Below are 18,107 nucleotides of genomic sequence, written 5' to 3'. Positions count from 1 at the left end.
TTATGATTACATTGACCAATCGTATATCGTCTAAGATTGAATGGACTCTCGTGATCACATGATACGTCGTGGATTCGCCATCTTGCGTCGTTGATCAACCTGTGTGGTTTTACTCTTCATAAAGTCCAAATTTTTACTGTAGTTCAACTTAAAAACTAATCAAAATGACCGATGTAGCAGAGAAACAGCCAATTTACACACCGTTCTTCGGAGCAATGGGTGCAACGGCAGCTATGGCCTTCAGTGGTAAGAGAAATATCCAACTTTGCTTTTGACACGGCACCCGGTGGGCAAGTCATAATCGATCGTTTTGAGAATTTGTCATTGATGATCTTTTCCTGACATTGATGACAGGAAACGAGTCGCGAGACAATTATTGCGTATGTCGATGTGCGAAATATGTGTGTTTTGTACATATTTCTATCGTTTATATAACGATTTTTCGTTATGAAACGCATTTCACGAACGATGACATCTGTTCCGGATGTCACGAGATGGACGAAGGTGAATCATTGTGTAGTATGCCATCTAAATCGGTTTCTAACTAAATTGTTTCCATGTTCCCTTAGGTTTTAAATCAACATATATTTGAACTGACTGGGAAGAGGGAATAATGAGGAGACGGGGTTGATTGTAAACTTTGGAAAAATGTTTTAGGAAAATGTATTTTATAATACACTCGATAACCTTCAAAATTAAATTGTGAATATTGTTAAATGTCCTGTCTTTAAAGTGAGAGTTAGATATCACAGTTTAACAAAGACATGCATCTCCATATGAAAACAATAATGTCATGTTGGGTCACACAGTTGTGCAATAAATCAAGGTAAAGTATAGTGTTTATCAGAAATTCAGATTCCCAGATGTTCTGTCTAATCTAGGCCATAAAAAAGTAAGGAAATCTTCTTATTTCTTTGAATAGTGTTTACCAGGGTTTTACAAATATGTTAATGTTAAAATATAGACAATGAATTTTAACTTTTGTAGTCCTACCTTGAAAATGGTAAAAAAAAACAACAAACAAACAAAACAGGCTATATAGATCTAGGCCAAGAGCTATCAGAAACAAGTTTTTAAGGCTTTACGCCTTAGTTCATAGGTCAATGGTTTGAATGCAAACAATTTCAAAATACGTACTTTCAGTAGATTATGTTCGACATTTGCATGTATGTACTTGTTAGATAGTAATGTATAAGTAAATCCTGTAGTTTATTTTCTAGAATAAAAAAAATATTAAACAAATTAACGATCATGATCAAAACCGTATTGAGTAATATCATCAGAATATTTTAGATTAACTCATGTACTTTTGTGAGGTGTTATGAAACACCAGATAATTGTTGGATGATTCTCAAAATTTGTCATACTGTCAAGATTTGTGAATATATTTTGTTTTCTCTAGAAATGACAAAACCGAAAAAATGTTGTGGTCATAATGCTGTATTAAGACTGATTCATTGGGGATATTTCAGTTGTTAAAATTCACTGAAAAGGGCAAGTGTGTTATAGACATTTAATTTAAAGATTTCCGTGTGACCTAATTCACTGGGCAGAGACTAGCTACCTGGTATATAACTGTAAGATTAACACTGCTGAGTGACTAAGGTATTCAGAGATAACATATCTGGGTATCTATTTGTATGTCACTGAATTGAACGTTATGACCTTACTACAGCAGTATACAATTCTATCTTGTTTGCAATATATAGGATTCTTGATGGCACATTCTAGAACTTCCAAAGCTACAAACACTTCTCATATTATCACATGAGTATTGTCAAATAACACTCCCTAAATATGGAAAATACAAAAACACAAACCTTGTTCAAAAAGAATTTTTTATTCGCTTTCAGATGATAAGTATTTTCAGGGATTTGGTAGTGACTATTTTATGGAGAACAAAAACAATATGATCTTGACTCAACTACTTACTTTTAATATTAGCCAGGCCGCCTGTTTGAGAGAAAAAACTTAATATATTCATAAACACCATCTAATCCTCTTATACCAATTCAGAAGTTCTCGGTTCAAAAGAAAGGTCTACCTCTTTCTCAATTCTAAATTAAGATTCCATAATTTTTTGGTCCTAATAAAGGCTGTATCTCTTTAAGTTTTGACTTCACACATAGCATTTCTATTTGCTTCCAGTATGTCATGGGTGTTTAGCTGGAATTAAAATTGAAATTGAACAAGACTGAATGATACTATATATTCATTATCTAGAAAATAATTTTCGTGTTTATCTTCAATATTGTGTTCATTTTGAACAGAATATAATTAATAAATGGGTTGCTCACAGACTTCCTTCACCAAATATACTAAATTGTATTTTTTTTTTCCAAAGGGGCATGTGCATGTGTATTAAAGTATTTTGCAGAATTTTTATTCACTTGCAGATAAAATGTGTTTTAAGGGACATAGTTGGTCTCCCATGAATGACTTAGAATGACATGAATGAATTAGATATTTCATGCAATCATGCTAGATAATCAGTGTGTTCATGTTGTGCATTACAATTGGTTAAAGAAGGCGAAATAATGGTTATATACTACAGATAATTGATAAGTTTTTGATGTAAAGAGAACCTCACCGATGAGGTTATGCTGCTATAGGGTTAGAATATATTAATATTGTCATTAGATACCCCAACCTCATGATGACAGATATAACTTTACCTAAAGTAAATGTGTATAGTATCCTGCATCAGCCTATCATATGATCATAGTACTTATACAATTAATGTAAATGTTTTGAGATACATTCATTGGCCATTATATCTATAAATGTGGATGATGACGAGTCCAGGGAAAGTAAGTCCATAACACATAAATCCTGAAATAATCTGACATGACTGGGGATATGCTGTCCCTTCTAAAGCAACATGAAAAGAAAAATGACAAATAGAATTTTATTTCCTTTTATATAATAATGGTAGAACTTCCTCTGTATTTTGAGAAAATCAATTTAATTGTTGGGGAAATTTTAGATTTAGATCATGTTAAATTTATACGCTGATAATTGTTTCACAAGTGTCAATTGCAATGCTTACCAGTTTTATAATGCAGTGTAAAAACTAGCTTTACATATTGAAGTTTTAATGTGTGGACACAATTGGGAATTTTCGGGGAAAATTCTTGGCTAAAATTCATTGGGAATAGGGTCATTTTGCTTACCCAGTTACCCTGGTATATTGAAAGTTTTATCATTAATTGATTCACTAAAACAGAGATTTATCACAAAGGTACTGCTAGAACACTAATTTTAGGAATTTGCCTGGTTTATGAGCATGAGCAGTGTCAAAGGGTGTTACAATATGTAATCCACCTATAGCTTGAACTTACGGGTGACTACATAGTAAAACTGGACTGTATACAGATGTACAAACAATTTGTATACAATGTATATTAATTGCACATATATAACGAAGAAAGCATATGGCAGAATTATCTGCATGAACAGACAGGTTTCCTCTGATAAACCTCTGATTGACGTTGGTTAGGGACTGCATCATTTAGCAGTCGCCCAAAGAGATTAGAACCCACTAGCCTATTATCCAATAAGACGCTAGTATTTCATTTTTTGGTATACGTGTATGGGTTGTATATTGTATCTACAGAACACTGCTTCACTAACATTGATTGCTAGTGGTAGAATCCCATGTTCTACTGGCCTTGGTAGCAAGCTTTCTGTTCCTGTGACAGGCTGGGCTGACATCCAGCAGAGAACTGGTTATTGATTGAATAGCTTCTATAGTAATCAATGCTTGGAGGATTTAGGTTCAGTGTTTAGGCAGTCGAGCTAGGTTTGAGTACACCCAATTGTACTGGTGTGGCTGATGCTTCAGCTTCTGGCTGCAAGTGTCTTACCATCATTAGCAGGCCAGCACTTAAGTCAAAATTATAGCCTTTAGTGTTACATAATGTACACCATGTTAGGGTTTGCTTTTGTGGGGTAATAACATAAATTGTCATTCAGTATATACTTGTTTAACCCGCAGTATCTTGCAGATAATGTTTGATTACTTTCTAACTTAGAAACCTAAAGTTCTAAATTTGTGAAAAGATATTACCAGGATATGAAAAAAAGATATTCCAACTGCATATAAGCGCTGCACGATGAGAAGAGCAAGATGAGGTTTATATCACATGTCCACAAAGAATTATATAGGCAGTGTATGATACCTGTAGTTACTATACACGTATATATAGAGATAATTATTGATATCTCGACACGTTTTGCATTATAGTACATTAGATTTGTAAATTCATAAAAAAAGAAATGTCAAAACCGTAAAAATTACATATATTAAACATAATTAATTATTTGCAATTCAAATATTTTCTGAATGTTCACGAGACATCTAAATGGCCACATGCATATGGTAGTATACATCAAATGCGCACTTATGTAAAATGCAATCAACAGTTTTATGGATTGGGCTCAAATTATCAAAAATCTAAAGCAGCAACACATATATATATTTTCTTTAATTTCCATTCCTATACTATTCCAATTTATATTGTTTGATTTATATGCTGAATATATGTGGATATGAATGGCCATTTAAAGTCAACATTAGTGTACACGTCACCCACTACCTAGCTGTACGATATATATATACCCTAAAGCAATTGTCCATCCCACAAGTACCATGCCAGTACATACATGCATATATTAGATAATGTGATTACACTGGTAACCCTAAAACCTTGAATTTACTCGCGCGAGTTTGAATTTTTCAGTGAAAGTGAGCGTTTTCAACGTGGCGTGAGTATTTTAAGTATAATTGAGTATTCTCAGTGTGTCGTTTTTAAATTCAGTATGCCGTTTTTAAATTCAGAGTGCCGTGGGTCGTTACGCATCAGCGCACTCGACAAGTAGTATAGGATTACCTGTACCGATCGATCGATGAAACGTCCAACACCGCGCGCGACCTCGTGTATCGTACGGTAGAAATACGTGTTCTTGCAAACGGGAAATATTACTGGAAGCAACATTTATTGCTCTCGGATTTGGACATTATTCTTTACCCCTGATCAATCGTTATATATTGTAATTACGCCTGTAATTAATCACAACCCACCTATTCCGTTTACTTGCTCCGAGATCGACTGATATTGTCGTGATATTTGATGTACTTGTTTTCGGTAATACGGCGGTGGTGTTGCCAAAAAATACCCATGTTATGATTTACCCCGTATAATGTGAAGTGTTCATATGAGAAAGTGTATTGAAGCAATAAACCGGTTACGTTGACTACTGTACATCGTATTTTGTTATTTATTTATAATACTTGACCCGGGCGGGATCCATATGTAATCACTGTGTATTAACTGTGTCAATCTTCCTGTTTCAGATATCCATAACTGAGAAGTATCGCCGTTGCTGTATTACGTGTTCAAGAAACCGTCACCACATGTGATGATTGATAAACATGTTTAATGATACAATTAAATTGTTATATCGCCAGTATATTGCATTTTGTTATTTATACTTACCCGGGACGTATCGGAGATGACGTACGTACAGTAGCAGGTAAAGTATTCAACGTTTATATTAACTGTTTCAATCTTCTCTTTCAGGTATTCCATGACCCAGGTAGAATGACGTTGTTCTTCATCATATTTTCAAGTGGGTTCGAGAATAGAAACGTACATCTCATTAATCAATAAAATAGTCATCAGCAGTATATCTATATGCAGTTATATTCATTAGCTTACCTGGAGCAGATCGACGATCCTATCCATTAACGGGTGTCTTCAGGTAAGATATATCCTATCAACACACTGCGTTTAACAGCTATTAAAGCAAAACCCTTCCATTTGTTGTATATGTTATCAAACAATATATATACAAAGAAATAAGTGTCCAACTACTAACCCGGATATTTTGTATCCAATGTATTTAATCGTACCATGGAATTTGTAAGATGGGCGGTCGTGTCTCTTTGTCGACCTGTGTAAACCCCACGGGGACTTGTATTTAATTGTCAACGCAACACTTTTTATATAGAATATCAAGATTTGGTGTTGGCAAAAGGGATTCGGGACAACGTTTATCACAACTTTGAATTATTCGAATTTGACACAACAACCTGTTTTTAGGAAGTCGTTCCAAAGTACGAGCTTCAGTGTTGAAATAACGTTCCCAAATATAAGTACAAATACAACAGTTACATACTTGATTTTCATTATACTCTCAAGCAGAAGAAAATTCAGACGTTTAAACAAATTTCAAATATGAACCTCGAGTATTGATAGAATTTCGAACCCCGCGCATCATGTTATGGAAGGCGGCTATTACAGAAACTATGTGTGGAATTTATGTCAATTTTCAAAGTCGCCAAAATTCACGTTCACAACAACATTTGCCACTGAACATATCTCATATATTTCATTATATCCCCAAGCAGAAGAAAACTCATACGTTTTAAGAAATTTCAAATATGAACCTTGAGTATTGATAGAATTTCGAATCCCTGCGCATCATGTTATGGAAGGCGGCCATTACAGAAACTGTAATGTGTGGACGTAATTATCCCAATTATAGATACCGACTCGGTAATTGATATATTGTTTTTATATATATAAACATTTGCAATAAATATATAATAGTTGTTTTTATTGCATAAATTCGAGTGCTGGATGTTTTTCGAGTGTTTTTGGTGGTCCTGAAAAGGGCCGTCATTATAGTGTAGCTATAGACGAATCAACGCGACTGACTTCTATCTTCCTTCCATTGTTACTGCAGTATCCGCTGTTGGAGAAGGCAAATTCCATCTTTAGAGTCAGGTGTGTAATAACCCGTTTGTTGAAGGTCCGATCATGACGTGGAAACATACTTGGTTAACTCCCTGGGCAATCAAAACGTCATAGATTCGAATGGTGGTTGTTTTGATTTCAGCCGATGTACTGTCCATTACATCATTCTCTCCGGCCTGGATGAAGACTGCCTGGTACTTGGACAGGTCTTTTGTCGGTGTGGGTGTGGTGCGAAAGTAATCAATGCTTTTGTTATATTAGGTATATTCACATGTCTTCGGATGAGCCGAAAGGCTTAAAGTAATAAAGAACTTAACTTTGGTGACATGTGTTTTGATAATAACTTTGACATGTTTTTATAATATCGATATCCACGGCTATTAATTACTCAAGTAAACCAATACAGATTCGTCTGCATAGTGTCAGTACAGAGAGACTAACGTGTCATGTGATCTGTTTTATTCATGAAACCGATAATATTGTGCACAGGTGAGATACCCAGGTAAACTGGCCAATGCAACAAATCATAGGCAAGTCAGGCATGTCAACGACTAATTAATCAACGCCCCAGGACACCGCTAGGTCAGCAGGTCAACTGGACACTTCCCAGGTAAACAGGTATTTACGAAATTCATCGAGTTCGGTATACTGCCGCTAATTATATTCTAATTAATGCCCCGGGGATGAGGTCTTCGGTGAAAAGCTTGTGCCTGACGGGGTCAGTTAACTTTTGGTGTGTGGACCCACCTTTCGTGAGGTAGCCTTACACACATGTTGTGCACATGTTTCAGTAGCAGCACTGCTGTAATGCTACGAGATCAATTCTTCTGACGATCAGGCTTATAGATATATGACCAATTGACTGTTTTATTTAATATGTTCACTGACAAAACATCGTGTGCGCTGCTTTCAGATTAGAATTTCAGATTATAATAGACCATCGTTTTTTGTTTGATTGATTGATGTACAGGTTTAACGGAGTAACTGAAATGGTGGCCTGCAGTATAGACAGCGTGGACAGTAGTAACACAGACCAGTCTGAAGATTCAAATTCAACTTCATTTTATTCTCTTTTCACATATGATCTGGATACGAGATTTAGGGTTGATGAATTTGGTGAATATTGCTGACAAGAACTTGGAATCCAACAATATCAATTTGAGCTTTTAAGAGATTAATTTGTTGTGAAATGGACTCTGAAATGACCGTTTGGGTAACACAGACTGATGTGTTATACCAGGGAAATACAGATGTTATACACGATCTGATAATCGGTCAATCATAAATAAATGTATATTGGTTATGTCTTACTCATTACTATAAAAAGGAACACGGCATCAACATTATTTAAATAAAATAATGTGTCATTTTAAAATACAACAGTTCTGGATATTCTGGTTTGTGAGACGATACACACATACTGTAAACTTATGCATTATAATCTATGCAAAACCCGCTTTTAGTCATGAAGGACACCTAATTCAGAAAGTTAAATTTTATATAGATTCATCATGATCTACAACAGACTAGTATCTCTTCCGTATGAAAACCAGTGTTTGAGCCTACAACTTGCTTATAATCATACAGATCTTATCCCTTATGTTACATGTCATGGTCCCAGGGATTACCGACGATTAAATGCTTGAGAAAGATATAATTTATATACGATCGTTGAAAGTGAAATTATATAAAAGTGCTTGGCAACAATTATAATAGTATTGGTCAATACGTACAGGTACATATCACAGAGACTTGTTAAAACCATAATTTTAGTTCCGTTTTTTCGTGTGATAAAAAACATACAATTTAGTTCATCGTGACTAATCATAATTAATACTAAAATTATTAAACTCGCAATGGTTAAAGTGTATTTTTCCTTTTATTTCGTTTTTTCATTTATTTATCTTTCTTTTCTTTTAGTAATTGTGTAATTATCGTGAAGTGATTGAGATCCTTGTGTTTTACTTTCCATTCGTGTGTCGCAAGTCATGTCTTCTCTTAAAACAGGAATTAGAAAAATTATACCAGCATGTTCGGAGAATTACGAATCCTCAAGTTTGGGTTGGTTAGTATACCGCTAAACAATTACCAGGTGAGAAATTACGGTCCACAAGCTTATAACACCTGTCACTGCACCACAGGTGTCTGTGATTTCTGGCGTTCAGGTTCTAATCGGCACATGCCGATAATTACTTGTGAGTTCACACGTGAGGTTTCCATGCACTTCAAAAAAGTTCCGAAGATATATTTTTGGAATTCAGTGAGTTTCGTTTTCCCTACAAGCAAAACAAATTCGTATCTCAAAAGTTTGCCTATAGAATAATTAACCAAAAATTTGGCTCATTCACATAACCACGATGTTGAAAATTTACTCTATGAATCCTGTCTTGTAGTTACTAATTTTTCATGAACAAGTGCTACAACGACCCGTTGAAATAGAAAATTATTCAATTTTTAATGTTAATGACCCGTAATCATAGAAAATTAGCAAGAGGATACACGTTGTATTTGGCCCGTTATAAAAGAAAATTAGTAAGATGTTACATGTTGTATACGGCTCGTTATAATAAACAAAATAGTAAGATGTTACATGTTATATATGGCCTGTTATAATAGAAAATTATATGTCCCTGGTTTCGGTAGCACTTTTATATGAGGATAACATATGTGTGAGTTTGTACTTATCCCGATTCATCTCATCTCAACACCTTTACCAAAAAAGGTATACAGAGAAAGAAAATACGATAATAATGCAAACTATATAAAAAAAATAACAGCGTTCTTCCTTTGGATTTCCTTAAATATACAGCAATTATCATCATTAAGAGTTACTTTTCTCCGTTTCACTCCGAAAGTGCCAGTCTTCTTTTACACCTGTCCAGTCACCCATTGTTAATTACATGGACACATGTGGTTACTGTTTTCTTTGAGATTATCATTTTAAACAGTGAAGTTTATCCCCTAACCGAACTTCCCACTGCGCGAGTTCTTCTAGAAGACCTGTAAAATACATGTACCATAACCTATATGTTACCAGAAACATGGACACAAACACACATCAGTGACGACTGACCGAGTTTGGCTGGGTGGACCCGGTCAGACGCTGGAGCGGTCACCTGTACACTATACCGTAACCTGTATGTTACACGAGTAAACACACTTACCTTTGCAGAATATCACGCCCTTATGTCTGTAAGGCCATTGTAATACATTAATGTTATAAGCAGAGTTATTAGTTTAATTGCAAATTATCCTCTGCAGAGTTATTAATTTAATTGCAAAATATCCTCGTCCTCGTTGTATATCTTGCAACAATACACTAATCATCGTTAATCATTTCTTAATCATTAGATAATAATAAAGCTAATAGCGTCAATAGCTTTTAATTATTGAACATAGAGACAAAGATAGAGTCAGTGTAAACAATATCCTCTAAATTTTTCACATCTGGATGCTGTATTCACGGAAAGTCTTTTTCTTTTTTTTTTAATTGCTATATGATAGATTTGAAAATTTATATTTTCATTTTATTAACATTGAGAAAGAGCAATCGTTAGCGGCATGGTAACAATCACAATAGATACAAAGTACATTTATTCATTTTGTATATATAAAATCCAGCAGAAGATTTAGGCAGTGAAATGGTATACATCGTCCATATTTTGAAACTATCGCGCAATAGAATAAATTATTGATGCAACAAGAGTTATATTCATTGTACTTGATATATTTTCTGAAACGTTATCGTTCCTCAGTAAAGGTACAGTCCATATCCTGTTCAGTCTTGAAGCGATATTTGTTGTATTTTGTCTTGTCTGTATGAAAGAATAAAAGTTAACACTAAATAAAAGGTGGAAAATGTATAAAAAAGAAAATTACACTTCTGGCACGGTGCTAGTAAATGTATCTGTATGTTTCATAGAAGCTCGTACCCTAAATTGGCGGAATCGTACCTAAAATTGGCGGACTCGTACCCAGAGAAATAGGCGAAGTCGTACCCATCTTACAAAAATTATTCAAATGAAATTGACGTCCTTTTAATGAAAAATTGTATAGAATTAAATACATATATCGGTGTCCAGTGACTTTTACACGCCAAGGAATTCGTTCATTAATATGTTTTGTTTATTTTTTTTTCTGCAACATACAAATTGTACTTATATCTAACATCGTGCAACATTTTATTGCAATCGGACGAGTATCGATGTATTTTGATACTGAATCCAGCCTTGGAGATCACTTCACCGTCCGTGGGATATGTTAATTACAGAATTTCAAATTTGAAACCTGAAAAATAAATACTTACAAACACTCATTATTCATCATAACCATGAATACATACATACAATTTCTAAGTGATCAATTAATGCATTAATATTGAATGTAACAATCATTGAGACAAGTGATCATCTGACATGACAGATCATCTATCCGTGACTCCGCCCACCTGCGGTGTAGTCTAATTGGATTAGTTTATATAACTTTGGCGCCTGTCTACCTGTCAACTAACCCGCGTCTCCGCCTACTTGTGTTCATTGGAAGACGGTGACAGGTGACGAAATCTATCAATAGGCGGAGTCACGTAACTAGCAAAGTAAGTGTCGTGCTGTTTGTCCCACATCATCAGTTTGCTTATTTCTATTCTAATATAAAATATCCTGTTGCTACCAGAAACATAAAAAATAAAGTAAATTTAATACCAAATGTTATATTCTCCATCTTGTACTGCTGCAACAACACGTGTACAAAAATGACCGTTTGTTGCCCGAGTGAAACTACGTAATACGTACGATTTGCTTTTTGAAATATTAGTTCTATAGATTTGAGTTGTGCATTTTCATTTTTTTTTTTTTTTGCGTTTCATGAACAGAAGTCGGCCCTGAAAAGGGCCGTTTTGAGAGGTATTGGTCGTTTACTGTCGGGACAATGCGGTAGGGTAGAGTTTATCTAGATCCCAAGAAGTTGGTTCTAATCACACTGGTATCAGTCCAATAAGGTCGGATACAAAATAAAATCAGCGGCCTTTTTATGTTAGATATCAGGAACTTAAGATTTTTAATTGCTCTGTCCGTGGTTACACAAATGTAGGAGTATGGTATCACGGTCCCTGCATTTACAAACGACACGAATTATCACCATTTATTTCAGTAAATATTAATCGACCTTTTTTATTATTTAATACGGATCTCGTGTCATGATACACAATTTGTTTACAGGCTCTTACTTTGAAATACTGCAATACAATTTGACAGGCTATATTTTTATCGGACATAAAAGGGTCTAAGAAATAATTAATATATCAAACTAGTTTTAAAGTTGTGAATTCGTCATTTTTAACGCGCGGACCCCTTGTACATTTTTTTTTTTACAAAAAAAAACAACAACGTGCATACATGGGATCACTGATAGCAAATATATTGTTTGATAGCATATACAACAAATGGAAGGGTTTTGCTTTAATAGCTGTTAAACGCAGTGTGTTGTGATAGGATATATCTTACCTGAAGACACCCGTTACCAAGTAATGGATAGGATCGTCGATCTGCTTCAGGTAAGCTAATGAATATAACTGCATATAGATTATAATACTGATGACTATTTTATTGATAAATGAGATGTAGGTTTCTATCCTCGAACCCACTTGAAAATATGATGAACAACGTCATTGTACCTGGGTCATGGAATACCTGAAAAAGAAGATTGAAACAGTTAATATAAACGTTGAATACTTTACCTGCTACTGTACGTACGTCATCTCCGATACGTCCCGGGTAAGTATAAATAACAAAATGCAATATACTGGCGATTTAACAATTTAATTGTATCATTTAACATGTTTATCAATCATCACATGTGTTGACGGTTTCTTGAACACGTAATACAGCAACGGCGATACTTCTCAGTCATGGATATATCTGAAACAGGAAGATTGACACAGTTAATACACAGTGATTACATATGGATCCCGCCCGGGTCAAGTATTATAAATAAATAACAAAATACGATGTACAGTAGTCAACGTAACCGGTTTATTGCTTCAATACACTTTCTCATATGAACACTTCACATTATACGAGGTAAATCATAACATGGGTATTTTTTTGACAACACCACCGCCGTATTACCGAAAACAAGTACATCAAATATCACGACAATATCAGTCGATCTCGGAGCAAGTAAACGGAATAGGTGGGTTGTGGTTAATTACAGGCGTAATTACAATAGATAACGATTGATCTGGGGTAAAGAATAACGTCCAAATCCGAGAGCAATAAATGTTGCTTCCAGTAATATTTCCCGTTTGCAAGAACACGTATTTCTACCGTACGATACACGAGGTCGCGCGCGGTGTTGGACGTTTCATCGATCGATCGGTACAGGTAATCCTATACTACTTGTCGAGTGCGCTGATGCGTAACGATCTACGGCACTCTGAATTTAAAAACGGCATACTGAATTTAAAAACGACACACTGAGAATACTCAATTACACTTAAAATACTCACGCCACGTTGAAAACGCTCACTTTCACTGAAAAATTCAAACTCGCGCGAGTAAATTCAAGGTTTTAGGGTTACCAGTGTTAGATTCACACAAGACACCATTCACTAAGTGCACCCCTATACAATTTTACTACAGTAGCTTTAGGGCTATATAAATATCAATACATGTATATAGTATACACATATATAATAACTTTACATAATGTTACATAACTCTAGGAAGTGATCTTCCTTTTACTATTTCCCCATGTCAATTTGTTGAATTCTTATTTGTCTTGAAATTAAGTACATAATACTAAAAGTAAAATTATCAACATTCAATGTTTAAAAAAATAAAACAAGAATTGATCTGAAATTGTTTAATTTATAAATAGCTCATGTACATTGTTCTACTATTACCGGTTTATGGTAGATTTAATTTAGTACCTGGTAGTTTCTTCCTGGTACACAATTCATCTCACGACATGTCACAAATTGTTTACCAAAGTGTTCCATGCTATAATTTACATGTATTAGGGGATCATAGACAAATAGTCAAATACCAGTATTTCTGTTACTTTATCGAGAGTATGTATAATTATATAATCAGTAAACCGGTTATCATTATGACATATGTTACATGATAATCATTTTACTGATTATATAATTATACATACTTGTACATAATTTCCCAGATAGAACTTCACACAGGTATTATGTATAAGACATACTCAGATTTAATGAACTATAATTTACATCATATGATAATAACATTTAATTAACTATAATGTACATGAATTTGGGGATCATAGGCTGTAGAGTGTCCTGACAGATAGAACTTCACACAAGTATTATGGTAAGATGATAATACTTGATTACAAACAAATTGACTTAATTTTCCTGAGTACTAACTAAAATTATGTAATTGAAAAATAGGAATTATCATCTGCCTTATTTTCCATCAGTTTTAATCATAATATGAATTTCTGAAATTTACATAATCTTTGATCAGAGACATCACAGTTGATGATTGGACTACCTAATCATTCAAGTTTGAAGTAAGGAAGTAACCGGCATGTTTTCATAGATCATAGTAACATTTTTAGGTCACCTGAAGTCTCAATCGAGATATTCTTATCGCTTTTGTTCGTCGCTGTGCATTGTCCGTCTGTAAACAATTTACATTTTCAACTGAACCAAATTCATTGAATTTGGCAAGAAGCTTCCCTGGTCAAAGGTCAGCCAAAGTTGTCAGTTATGATAATGGTCCCCATCCCCCAGGGGCCTGATGAGGGGCGCGGCCAAAAAGGGTCATATTGCGAATGCCTAAACTTTTAAAAATCTTCTCCACTCTCAGATATGATAGAATCAAATACTCTTCACAGATAGAAAGGTTTTAAGGTCCTTTACCCAAATTATGAATTTCATGACCCTGGAGTCTCATATTTCCCCCTGGGGAAGGGGTAAACTTTACTATAGTTTATATAGGAAAATCACATTTTTGAATATCATTTGTTTGATTTCAATTGGAATTCATTCTAATTACTTTGTTGACATTATCAGCATGAGACGACAGCTTGATGATATGCACATGTTAGCCCTGACTGACCCCCTTGGCTTATGGGCAGGGCCAAAAAGGGTCCAATTAACAGAAATATTTCAAAACTTGGGTGATCGCCTTATATTAAGGCCCATGGGCCTCTTGTTTGTTCAATTATTTTATCCTATAGTATATATTCAAAGTATACAAGAACAAGTTCCTTCCTTCATAATGGATTTTTTTTTAAGTTCACAGAGCACCTCATCATTTTTTATGATTTACTGAATGTATTTTAACCCTGACAGTAGTATATGGATATAATAAGTTGGCCCAGAACTGTTTGTCCCCGATCTTTTATCCACCTGTTGTTTGTGTTTTTTAGCCTTGGGAGCTGCCTATGGCACAGCCAAGTCAGGAACTGGAATTGCGGCCATGTCTGTGATGCGGCCAGAGTTAATCATGAAGTCTGTGATCCCCGTTGTCATGGCTGGTATCATTGCTATCTACGGTCTGGTCGTAGCTGCCCTCATTGCTAACAGTATCACGAAAGACTACACACTCTTCACGTAAGTATTTACCTCTTCTACGCTTATTGTCTAGGACGTTCAACACAAACAGCTATCTTTTTGCAATAACATAGCATGAAGATTGAAGATTTTGTGAAGAAAAATCACCAATTAAGCCCAATATAAAAATGAAAAGTTAAATTCATTACTTTATTCTATGATTGATATTGTTATGTGTAAATTCTTGCTGTTATTATTTTGCTTGAAATGTGAATTTAGTGAATTTATGCTATAGAATAGAATATAATTATAGTAATTTGTTCCCTGCCATGAAATTGGGGGGGGGGGCATATAGTGTTACCCATGTCCGTCCTATCCTTTCCCGTCCCGATGCAATGTAACTAGCTAATCTCGGGAACTGCTGATGCGATCCTCACCAAACCGTGTTTTGGGATGTCAAGTGGCAGCCAGGGCATTTATGTCTTGCAGACATTTTCTAGTTTTCAATTTAATTTACTTGTCACCTTGATATTTTCTTCATTTAAACAATGATCAAGAGGAAGTAATGCATGTAATCGCAGAATGTTTGATTTGTACGTACCAGTATTATACCCTAACTTTCTCCCCTGCAGGAGCTTCTGCCACTTGGGTGCTGGACTGAGTGTGGGTTTGAGTGGTCTCGCTGCTGGATTTGCCATTGGAATTGTGGGAGATGCAGGTGTAAGAGGAACGGCACAACAACCCAGATTATTTGTGGGAATGATCCTTATTCTTATTTTCGCAGAAGTATTGGGTCTATACGGACTTATTGTAGCTCTAATCTTGGCCACCAGAGGATAATGCTTCCACACATTTCTATTGACAGAACATATTGTAGTAACAATTGGAAACAAATAACACTAGATACAAGCAGACGAGTGACCCTCGGCTAACATTCCGATTGTAGCATCTTCCTGTATCTGATTATCAACTTAAAAAATACAATTTTTGTTAAGTCATTTTTATGTAAACAAATTTTTAGAATATTTGTCAGAACAAAGTAAAGCCTGTAGAATGGGGACAAATTGTTGTGTAAAATTTTGATTGTTCTTCTTGTTTTGGGGTAAAAAATATTTATACTTTCTTAGATTGTTACCGACATGATTTAGAGTTGGACTAGCCCATACTTGCAGTGTCGGCCATTGTGGTGGTATCATGTGACGTGTTACATTTACCGTATATGTTAAAGTTAGCGTTGTATATATTCACAAACAGTTGCTGATGAATGTGCAAGTCAAGATGGTTTGAGAGTTGTAATGAAAAAGTCTCCAGTATCTTGATCATTGTCACTCTCATTACTAGCAGATCATACATTTCTAATCCTTAGAGTGATTTGAACAATGTCACCAGGTTGTATGTGTGTAGGTTTTGAGAATTTGAGAATGATTGAAGATTATTAAATTTGTGATTATGTTTAACTAGTGGTGCAGATGAATCCAATTATTTATATATTACTTACAATTTTACAGTGGAATCCGATCATGGAATTATTTACTTTATGAAATAATTTAATTAATTTCTACTCTCTTGTGTATTTTGTCCTGTGTGTTATAATATATGATTCTAAATATATTTGGAAATGTAGATATATTTTTTGTTTATTTTGGTCTGCCATGCAGACAGTGATACATGCTAGCCAGTCAATGATGTGAGAGTGAGAGAGAAATGTTTGAGAAAATGGGTCAGAAAACAAGATCAATATTGCTAAACTGCTTACATATTTCATGGTAGTTCCATTAAAGTGCTTATAATGTAATCCAGAAAAAATCAAATCCACATACAAGAGAAAAAGCATCAATGTTAACAGTTCGTGTTGCGAATGGGACAAATATCCCAATCATAAAGTACCTGGTGGCCAAAATCTTCATTGATTCCATGCTTGTAACAACCATACTTCCACACATTGTTTTGAGATGGTCTTTTAGTTCTGCTTTTAGATTTTTTTTTATTAGGTTTAATACCACATTCCTTGTGCAAAAAAAATAAATATTGTGTAAACAATTCAGCTGTCTCAACCAATCCTTCATGTCATAACTAGTCTTAACAACTTTGATGTTAGGTACATATGTATAGTACACAGTTTTCAATATTGGATACAAAAAGACATGAGTATCAAACATTTTGTTGAGTTGATGTTTAGAATTTTGTGATTGTCCCAGTATTTAAACACCTGTAAACAACCGTTGTAGCTCCGATAGTTGTATATATTATCCATACGAGACTGGCTATGTTCAGTGGAGCTGGGACCTCAACCACTATCTTCAGTCTGTAGTTGTAAGATTTCCTAGCAGAAAAAAATTCCAAATAGTTTTTTTCAACCATGTAAACAAAATTTGCATGAATGATATACACGAAATTATAAATATGATATTGTCATTTTCATGTACAGAGTAAATTTGTTTTCGTGTCGGTGAGAGTATTAAACAGTCACCACAAAAAAGAAATGTTTGTTGTTATTTCAAAGTGTTTTGAATTGTTTCTTGTAGTTTTTAGCCCACATGATGATGGTTGGCTTTACAAATCTCCTTTTGTCAACGGTTCGTTGTCTGTCACATGTCTTTCCATCAGTAAACAATCACTGATCTATATCTTAAGACATATCTGAAGATATTTCTCAAACTTTATATGTACATTGTAGTTGCCTTTAAATTGGTCCTTAGTTTTACTTTGCTGAAATAAAATGGCTGACGGGCAACCACATTTGAACTTTTTCTTGAGAAGTACCAAAAGGATGTTTCTTGTACTTGATGTGTATAGGTTCCACCAAGTCTTGGTGCCCA

General features: G+C 34.7%; 1 protein-coding gene across 1 annotated transcript; it reads left to right on the top strand.

Annotated features, from left to right (window-relative positions):
• Positions 1 to 48: 48 nt before the first annotated feature.
• LOC117328938 (V-type proton ATPase 16 kDa proteolipid subunit) lies at positions 49 to 17,767 on the top strand. Its single transcript, XM_033886569.1, has 3 exons — positions 49 to 246; positions 15,165 to 15,348; positions 15,921 to 17,767. The coding sequence occupies exons 1-3, from the start codon at positions 165 to 167 to the stop codon at positions 16,126 to 16,128; spliced, it is 474 nt and encodes a 157-aa protein (XP_033742460.1). The 5' UTR covers positions 49 to 164; the 3' UTR covers positions 16,129 to 17,767.
• Positions 17,768 to 18,107: the final 340 nt, after the last annotated feature.

This window comes from Pecten maximus, chromosome 6, assembly GCF_902652985.1.
Source record: "Pecten maximus chromosome 6, xPecMax1.1, whole genome shotgun sequence".
NCBI classification, from domain to species: Eukaryota; Metazoa; Mollusca; class Bivalvia; order Pectinida; family Pectinidae; genus Pecten; species Pecten maximus.
This window is presented reverse-complemented; position numbering and strand designations above follow the sequence as displayed.

Coding starts and splice junctions, on each gene's coding strand:
- LOC117328938 (XM_033886569.1), top strand. CDS start 165: ATGACCGATGTAGCAGAGAAACAGCCAATTTACACACCGTTCTTCGGA. Junction 247..15,164: donor GGCAGCTATGGCCTTCAGTG/GTAAGAGAAATA, acceptor TGTGTTTTTTAG/CCTTGGGAGCTGCCTATGGC. Junction 15,349..15,920: donor AAAGACTACACACTCTTCAC/GTAAGTATTTAC, acceptor TCTCCCCTGCAG/GAGCTTCTGCCACTTGGGTG.